Here is an 11112-nt window from a genome sequence, read left to right on the forward strand (position 1 = left end):
TTGAACCACATCATGTATCTACAAATTTGCTAAATAAGCTCAAATTGCCATAAACTTCAATAACATTTTACAAAAACACCTAAAAAACATAAATCCCTGATACGAATTATTGACTAAGCTGTTACTTTATCTTTTTTAATGATTTCATATGAAATAGCTCTGCATTAAATTCCTTAAAATAATGTTATTTATAATATATACATTGTTTATTACCCTTTAGATAATAACATTCTATATTGATTAATATCATTTATATGTTTATACTGTATTATATTTATTTGTGTATTATGTATTTGATATTAACTGCTGTATTTATTTAATTTGTTTTACATTTAATGCCCTATCGTTTATTCTGAAGGTTCCCCTGGTAAACGGAAATGAACGTCACTATACTGTCTCAGGCGTGACTGTTTTATTTCTGTACGTCATTGCGTCACAGACCAACGTCAGGAGTGTGTTCCAACTGTGTACTATCGCTCTGAATCACAGCGTACCGACGTAGTTATGCAAGAAGTTACATTCTGTTCTTTGGCCTTTAATTTGTTATTTACAGCAGAGGAAGAAGTACTCAGATCAAGGACTTAAGTAAAAGTACTTGTACAACAATGTAAAAATACTCTGTTACAAGTAAAATATCTGGATAAAAAAGAGTAAAAGTAACTTATTTTCAATAAACTAAATACTTAAGGCAGGGGTCTCAAACTCATCTTCTCTCCGGGCCACATCAGCATCACGGTCGGCCTCAAAGGGCCGGTTGTAAATGTAAGACTGTGTAAATGTAACTACTACTGTAACATATTGGTAAATAACTCTCTCTGCATTTGATTATTGTTTATTCAAGTGTAAAAATATTGTACATGTAGTTATATAAATGTAAACATATATTTAAGCACATTTCTGTTATTATAACTTAAATCCTTTTAATTTAGGGTTAATAAACCCACATTACTCTATCAAAGCTCAAACTATTAAAGAAAATATCAAAGACAAATATCAAACAAGTTATTACAATAACTTTGTTCAAAGCTTAAAATCCTTTCAAGGGTGCGTTTGCACAATCCGACATGAAGTATTTCATGTGTTTTTAAAGCTACGTTTGAAGTAGTCTTCAATGTACTCACAATACATTTCCATGTCAAGTGTACAGTAACCAACCAAAGAGCTGCTTCTGTGTTTAAGTATCATCATTATCATAGTTTTGACTTTCTATCATAGTTATGACTTTTTATCTCATAACTTCGACTATGGGGATATTTTTATTATCAAGTCTAACTTAAAAAAATAAAATAAAAAAAAAGATTTCTTTTTCTTTTTTTTTTTGTGCTGGCGGATTCGCGGGCCACATAAAATGACGTGGCGGGCCGGATTCGGCCCGCGGGCCGGGAGTTTGAGACCCCTGACTTAAAGTATCAAAGTGACATTATATGCATGTATTATTGCTGATGTATTAACATATAAGTAGAACTGCAGGTGATACAAAACCAGCACATTTGACCTATTTTATATACTACATACTATATATTTTATATACTATTTACTTATATACTTATATATTTAGGTTTGTGCTGAAGCTGTCAAATGATAACAAAGTATTCCTCTGTAATAAAGTGAAGTATAAGTATGAATTAAAATGAAATCAAATGAAACTACTCAAGTAAAGAAGGAAGTACCTCAAAGCTATACTTGTCAAAGTACTTCACCACTGATTATTTAATGTAAAAACTAAAACTATTTAGAATTTAACAAACATTATTATGAAGCACAATTATCAGAATAAAAAACAGGAGCCTGTCAAAGTTTGAAAAATAAAAAATTATTTGTTTTTATTCAAACTCATGTTTACAATGTTTACTGAGGTAATAAATCAAGAGAGAAGTAGAGTCATTTTCTCATAGACTTCTATACAACTAGAGGAGTCGCCCCCTGGTGGACACTACAGAGAATGCAAAGGTTTTAACCGTCAATGTGAAGTTTGATTTTCTTTATGAATGTTTTCAGCTTCAAAAGGTTTGAGGACCTTTGGGTCGACCTCTCTCTCTCTCTCTCTGTCTCTCTCTCTCTCTCTCTCTCTCTCTCTCTCTCTCTCTCTCTCTCTCTCTCTCTCTGTCTCTCTCTCTCTCTCTCTCTCTCTCTCTCTCTCTCTCTCTCTCTCTCTCTCTCTCTCTCTCTCTCTCTGTCTCTCTCCTTGTCTATTTTTAAATAAATGCTTCATGATGCAGCCATGAACCTTCCCGTGTATCCAGGGCGGAGACGTGGGGGCAGCAGAGATCCAGAGGCTTTTGAAGGTGTATTCACAATGAGCCTAAAAATACTTTTCTTGCAGAAATCTACAAAATATCAAAAGTTTTGGATACTAAATACACAGCTTTTTTCTTATGGCGTTCCTCGAGGTCTTGGTGTCTTAATGTGGAATATGTTAGTGATTTTTGATCATTTTCATCAAGTAAAAAACGGTTAAATTCAGCACCAAATCTGTAAAACAACTGAACAACCACAAAGACTCTCAGTCTTTGTGGTTGTTTTGAAAGTCTTTGTGGTTGTTTTGAGTCTTTGTGGTTGTTTTGAGTATTTGTGTTTGTTTTGAGAGTCTTTGTGGTTGTTTTGAAAGTCTTTGTGGTTGTTTTGAAAGTCTTTGTGGTTGTTTTGAAAGTCTTTGTGGTTGTTTTGAGTCTTTGTGGTTGTTTTGAGAGTCTTTGTGGTTGTTTTGAAAGTATTTGTGGTTGTTTTGAAAGTCTTTGTGGTTGTTTTGAAAGTCTTTGTGGTTGTTTTGAAAGTCTTTGTGGTTGTTTTGAGTCTTTGTGGTTGTTTTGAGAGTCTTTGTGGTTGTTTTGAAAGTATTTGTGGTTGTTTTGAAAGTCTTTGTGGTTGTTTTGAAAGTCTTTGTGGTTGTTTTGAAAGTCTTTGTGGTTGTTTTGAAAGTCTTTGTGGTTGTTTTGAGAGTCTTTGTGGTTGTTTTGAAAGTCTTTGTGGTTGTTTTGAAAGTCTTTGTGGTTGTTTTGAAAGTCTTTGTGGTTGTTTTGAAAGTCTTTGTGGTTGTTTTTGAAAGTCTTTGTGGTTGTTTTGAAAGTCTTTGTGGTTGTTTTGAAAGTCTTTGTGGTTGTTTTGAGAGTCTTTGTGGTTGTTTTGAAAGGCTTTGTGGTTGTTTTGAGAGTCCAGAGTCAGATGCTCCGTGACGTAACGCAGGAAGAGGCGGAGCTCCAGCGCACTAATCGTTCCACTAACAGCTGCTTCCTCCGTAATAATGCAGACTTTAACTGAACAGCTGCTAGTAAAGACAACACGGTCAGTCACGCCTGTAATCAGTTGTCCATGTTGAATTAACCTGGTAGTCGATCGGTAATCAAGACTGTTGTTGTTGTTTATGATTTTCCGGGAAAGGCTCACGTGAACGGGGACGAATCAGGGAAGGACACGTCGTGACTGCTAACAACCAATCAAGTAGCGAACGCGGGTGAGATCGTGCACTCAAGATGGAGTCACACACAGGCTCTTTTCTTGGAGGGCGGAGCCTCGGCCGCCTGGTTCAGAACCAGGTCCTGGAAGAAGTCGTCCCTCTGGGAAGCCCTCAACGAGGACCCCGCGGCCCCCCACCACTGCTGGATGTGGGGCATGTAGGACGCTGGGAGAACACCTGAGGGAGCAGAGGACGACGAGGAGTTTGTCTCTTGGTGCTCTGCGGCTCAAAGATGACGACACGCTGTTTACAGTGTTGTCTAAAAATAAAAACGTCTGCAGTCGCCTCCCATCACCACCAGGTGTCACTAAAGGATAAACTGAGCTTTGTGTCGAGCAATCATCGAATCTGGGAGTGTTGGAGAGTTAAACTGTATATGTGACATACGAGTGCAGAGGTCTCAACACACCACTGGATAGTAAATGAACAAAAGTAAGACAGGAAGTGAAGTTGTTTAAGAAAGGAAAGACGTTTTATTTTGATAGATAAGTGCTCCGAGGAGTATCTTAAGGTAAAGCCGTGCTAGCTTTATTAGCACAATAAATACTGACACACTCAAAGGTCAGAAACAGCTGCAGAGTAAGACTCAATATTGTAAATATTATTATTTTTGTACACGCAGGCTGTAAACAGCTGCAGCAGTTAGATTTATGATTCTTTAAAGAAACAAACTGTTCAACGTTTACTGCACGACAGCAAATCAACAGATTCGATTCAACAACGATTTCATTTTGATATTTGATTTATTTCAGAAGCAGGTAATGATTTAAACATGATTTAAAGAACCTCACAGACAAATAACATCCAAAGAGTCAAACGAAAACCAAACTCCAGTATCTCTCGGTGTCGAGTCATTCAAATTGGAAGATTTATGAGTTGGACTCATCTAAACGGTAAAGATTCTTAAAAGCTTCGGTGTCTTTCAACAAACAACTCATTTTATTAAAAACAACGAGCAGATTTCAGGATTGACTGCAGATACTATAAGATTGAGCAGAAATAATTATAAACAGAAGGATAACAAAACGTAAAACCCAAAAGATGAAAACATTTGAATGCAGAACATATTATATTTACTTAAAACATTTCATGAATATTGTTTGTGTTTAAAAAGCCCCAAAAGGAAAAGATAAGCATAATACTTAAGGTTACCAGTAAATATCTAAAGTGATCTGCTTTAAGGTTTATTAACAATATTCATCTCCAAAAATTATCAAATGATCATGTTTCTGCACATTCAAAGCTTTTAAAATGAATTTAAGCAATTTATGATTAATTCAACAAGCTCATATAATAAGAGTGTATTTACAACAGCGAGTACTAAATGACTTAATTACTTTACCACATATTTTTATTTACCCCTGCTTATTACTCACAAAAGACTTTTGTTAAATTTCAAGCTACTTAAAAGAAACCAGCGTATTCATAGATTCTCTACAAATCAGTTTTATGTGTTTCTACTGTGAAACGACCTCAAATTACAGAATCCACAATAACAAACATATCAATTGTAATTTGTCGTATGAAGTGCAGAAAGGCAGCCATCTTGGATGACATGGATAAAGTGTGTCAGGTGATCGTTTTGTACGTTTGGTACACACGAGATTGGCGACCTTCCTTTGGTTACTGGCTCAAGTTAGCGAGCGCTCGTGATTTCGCATCGAAATACGGATTCAATCGTCTTCAGAGGGAAAGATAAACACCCGAGTACATTCCTACACCAAGATCCACACGCACCGCTCAAACATTCCTCCTTCTTTCAAACAAGGGACCGATCCCACGTTTACGCAGCGTCGGACTCTGGACTCTCAAAACAACCTCGAGAACAACCCGTGTGTGTAGGTGATTGGGTTCCTTCTTTTATGTGTACGGAAACTTATCAGGCCGGATTTAAACATTGACTTTCTAACTTTTCCCTCGACATTTATTTTTAGACACAAAAAGAAACCACGTAGAACTTGTTGGTGTAAGCGTGAGATATTGGTTCTCTCCCGCAGCCGTGCGGCCTAAAGTAAACGTTCTCTGGATTCTTGAATGACTTGCAGGTCGCACTTCTCTCATCACTTTCCTGGATCTTCAACAAGCTCACCGTCGTTTTACTATTCCAAACCAAGCAACAGAACTCTTATTTTAGTGCTGATTCGGTTGTTTTCTGAGCTGCAACGAGATGTTGACGGCGTTTGAACGTTGACATTTATGATGACATTATGATTTTAGCTCATTGTTGTTGCTCATTTTCAGATTGGCTATTTTAAAGTCTGTTCCAGGAGAAGTTATCTGTTGTGTTGGTTGATTTGGTTCCAGAGAGCAGAGTCGTGACGTGAGAGACTTCATGCGTTCGCCTCTTTGTTGACCTCTTCCATCAGGATGATGCGCTCAGCTGGACGGATGAACAGAAGAGATATTTTATTCATACGGTAGATATTAACAAACACAGTAGCTCGATGCAGCTTTCAGCAGGAGGAACAACTCTTTTTAGATTTGATTTAAGTAACTTTTGGACTTGTTCTTCGTTATCGGTTGACACCACCTTGATATTAAATTCATATCAATGAAACAGCGGCCCACAAGTGAGCCCGACCATCCCCAGTGCAGTTAATGGTTTCAGCACATTGAACACTAAACACAGATACTCACCAGAGTTGTTGTCGGTGTTGAGAGACAGATCTGAGCTGGAAGCAGCTTTAGCAGAGGAGGAACGACGAGTTCATTAATAAACATACATCTGGTTTGACCAAATATAATCATCATCAATCATAATGTAATAGAATCCATATCAGAGAAATAAAGCACTTACGTGAGGGTTGAGTTTTTTCTCTGTTCATAAAAACACACAAAAGTTAAAACACACAAACACAATGAAAAGGTCGCTTTCTGTGAGCGGTCTTTATCTGCGGTCGATGGTCTTTACATTAATCAGTTATCGGTCGATACAACCTGATACTTAAATTCAGAATAATAATCAATTGGCTGGTGCTTTAAAAAGGTACTCAAAGACACTTTAGATGGTAAAATCAGAAACAATAGAAGCAGTTACAACACATACAACACATACATACATACACAAACATACATACATAAACAAACATACACATACAACACATACATACAACACATACAACACATACCATACATAAACAAACATACATACATACAACACATACATACATACATACATACATACATACAACACATACAACACATACATACATAAACAAACATACAACACATACATACATACATACATAAACAAACATACATAAACATACATACATAAACACACAACACATACATACATAAACAAACATACATAAACATACATACATACATAAACATACATACATACATAAACAAACATACATAAACATACATACATAAACATACATACATACAACACATACATACATAAACAAACATACAACACATACATACATACATACACATACATACACAAACAAACATACATAAACATACATACATAAACAAACATACAACACACAACACATACATACAACACATACATACATAAACATACATACAAACATACAACACATACATAAACATACATAAACATACATACAAACATACAACACATACATACAACACATACATACATAAACATACACACATACAACACATACAACACATACAACACATACATACATAAACATACATACATAAACATACATACATACAACACATATATACAACACATACAACACATACATACATAAACATACATACATAAACATACAACACATACATACATACATACATACACAAACATACAACACATACAACACATACATACATAAACAAACATACATAAACATACATACATACATACAACACATACATACATACATACATACATACATACAACACATACATACAACACATACAACACATACATACATACATAAACATACAACACATACATACATAAACATACATACATAAACATACATACATACAACACATACATACATAAACAAACATACAACGCATACATACATACACATACATACACAAACAAACATACATAAACAAACATACAACACATACATACATACACAAACATACATACATAAACATACATACAACACATGCATACATACATAAACAAACATACACATACAACACATACATGCATAAACATACATACATAAACATACAACACATACATACATAAACATACATACACAAACAGACAACACATACATACATAAACAAACATACATAAACATACATACACAAACAAACATACATAAACATACATACATACATAAACAAACATACAACACACAACACATGCATACATAAACATACATAAACATACATAAACATACATACAAACATACAACACATACATAAACATACATACATACATAAACAAACAACACATACATACATAAACATACATACATAAACATACATACAACACATACATACATAAACATACACACATACAACACATACATACATAAACATACATACATAAACATACATACATACAACACATACAACACATACATACATACAACACATACAACACATACATACAACACATACATACATAAACATACAACACATACAACACATACATACATACATACAACACATACATACATAAACAAACATACATAAACATACATACATACATACAACACATACAACACATACATACAACACATACAACACATACATACATACATAAACAAACATACATAAACATACATACAACACATACATACATACATACAACACATACATACATAAACAAACATACAACGCATACATACATACACATACATACACAAACAAACATACATAAATAAACATACAACACATACATACACATACATACACAAACATACATACATACATAAACATACATACATACATAAACAAACATACAACACATACATACATAAACAAACATACACATACAACACATACATACATAAACATACATGCATAAACATACATACAACACATACAACACATACATACATACAACACATACAACACATACATACAACACATACATACAACACATACAACACATACATACAACACATACAACACATACATACAACACAAACATACATAAACATACATACATACAACACATACAACACATACATACATACATAAACAAACATACATAAACATACATACATACAACACATACATACATAAACAAACATACAACGCATACATACATACACATACATACACAAACAAACATACATAAACAAACATACAACACATACATACACATACATACACAAACATACATACATACATAAACATACATACATACATAAACAAACATACAACACATACATACATAAACAAACATACACATACAACACATACATACATAAACATACATGCATAAACATACATACATACATAAACAAACATACAACACATACATACATAAACAAACATACACATACAACACATACATACATAAACATACATGCATAAACATACATACATAAACATACAACACATACATACATAAACATACATACACAAACATACAACACATACATACATAAACAAACATACATAAACATACATACATACATACACATACATACATACATAAACAAACATACAACACATACATACATACAACACATACAACACATACATACATAAACAAACATGCATAAACATACAACACATACATACATAAACATACATACACAAACATACAACACATACATACATAAACATACAACACATACACATACATACATACACACATAACTAAATTACACAGCGGCCCACACGTCAGCCCAACCAGCCCCAGTTCAGGCCGTGTTTTGATCATTTCATGCTTTCAGCTCATTTATCCCTGAACACACAGACACTCACCAGAGTCGTCGCTGTCAAGAGTCGACGCTGAGCCTGCGAAGAAAATCAAATCAATATGAGGCCATTTAAAAAAAGCCAGTACAGCTTATAACCGTTTCTACTTTATTCTACCAAAATGATAAAGGAGAACTTAAATAGATATAAAAAACTCTGTCATCTTCGTGATATAAATGAGATAAACTTTTCATTTTGATCTTTCATGAAGTTATGAACAGAATCAGCGTTGATTATTGACAGCTGATATAATATGAACCTGCTGCTGAATAACAATAACAGGCTGGCTGACTGATGGAGGCAGCAGCTCCTTGTCCTGAGGCAGAATCTGTGTTTATGAAGGAGTCTGGAGCTGAAATACCAGCTTCACATCCTCGTCACAAAGGTCTGTCAGACAGCAACGCGAAGAGCTGAAAATACTCTAAATATAGAGTACTTTCAAACTGATATCGATCATTTTATGTGTCTAAAATACGTCCACAGCAGAACATTACTAATGTAGTGAAACTCTGACGATGGAGAAGAACTTCATACAAACATCGCTCCTGTCCCTTTAAGAGAATTAAAGTAGTTACCTCCTTTCTTGAGTAGACCGGAGAGACATCCTGTAAAGAAACACAACGTATGAACACAGAGAGTAGTTGAACGCAGATGAAGTCGAATCTGATGAGCTCAGCTTTAACACAGCTACTTGAATCAAAATGTCTGTTTGATGTTCAGAGAAACTAAAAGCATCAAATTGAATTCTCTCATTGTTGAGGCGATGAGGGAAGGTAGAGAAAAACAACATAAACTGAACAATCTCATGGATTCAGATCAAAATGATGTGAATTTGAATTATGTTGTAGAAGACAATAAAGTGACTTCAGAATGAGGCACTTGTGTTATGTACTGCTGTTCAATGTGACCTCTGAACTCCTCGAGACGTCTATAAAGTAATAACAGACTTTGTACCCGATAATGAACTCATGCACCACATCTCAACTGGAACAAACTCAACCATCAGGACACGGCCATGTTGGTATTCATGTTACTATGAAGCTTAAACCTCAACGTTAAACACAAAGAACGCTGCTGACTTGTTGCTGAAAGAGGAGAATGGTTCTTTCTTGCACCTACCTTTCTTGTTCAAGAAGATCAGAATCCCGACCAGAACCCCACAACCCACGAGCCCGCCCAGGACCCCGCCCACTGCGAGTCCGATGCCAGCTCCTCCGTTCTCTGAAGGAAGCTTGTGATCTAAAACACAGAAAACAGTCGTTACATTCCAGTCATTTAGCTTTTATCCAAAGCGACTTACAGGAACCACATTCACACCAGTTCTTCCTTCACTTCACTTTCAACAACACTCCGTTTGTTAGCGTCACTTTAATCGTCTTTCTCGTGTCTCAAAGGTTAGATGTGTTACTTTTCTGCATTATGTCTAAATAGTCTGTTAAATTGTGTAGTAACACTCGCCGAAATGTTCCAAAGTATTTAAAAAAAACAGAGAAAAGTGTGAGAAAAAAACGGTAACGGTGGAATTCATTTGGATCAAAATAGACTTTTGATCGAATTTAAAGGCACATTTTTCCAAAACACTTTAGATGTTGCTGGTTCTGAAACAGAGATTAGATGGTGTGTGTGTGTGTGTGTACATACATACATACAATAGTCAGACTGTCTCATGTTTATGGTTTTGCATTAGAGATATGATGTCCCTTCAGGGTTGCCGTAGAGAAAAGGGCTTCCGCTTGCTCTGCCTGGAGACTACTGGACATCGCTGGTGAAGT

General features: G+C 35.0%; 1 protein-coding gene across 1 annotated transcript in view; it reads right to left on the reverse strand.

The window, feature by feature from the left end:
* Positions 1-4884: 4884 nt before the first annotated feature.
* Positions 4885-11112, reverse strand: part of LOC306791221 (uncharacterized protein) — an 8112-nt gene continuing 1884 nt past the window's right edge. Inside the window, exons 3-7 of the mRNA XM_079287848.1 lie at positions 10460-10579; positions 9916-9945; positions 9347-9379; positions 6092-6136; positions 4885-5834 (exon numbers count right to left, since the gene is read on the reverse strand). Coding sequence (XP_079143974.1) covers positions 5785-5834; positions 6092-6136; positions 9347-9379; positions 9916-9945; positions 10460-10579 — 278 coding nt within the window. The 3' untranslated portion in view covers positions 4885-5784. The remainder of the gene's footprint in view (positions 5835-6091; positions 6137-9346; positions 9380-9915; positions 9946-10459; positions 10580-11112) is intronic.

Source organism: Melanostigma gelatinosum (genome assembly GCF_949748355.1).
Source record: "Melanostigma gelatinosum genome assembly, chromosome: 17".
In the NCBI taxonomy this organism is placed as follows: domain Eukaryota; kingdom Metazoa; phylum Chordata; class Actinopteri; order Perciformes; family Zoarcidae; genus Melanostigma; species Melanostigma gelatinosum.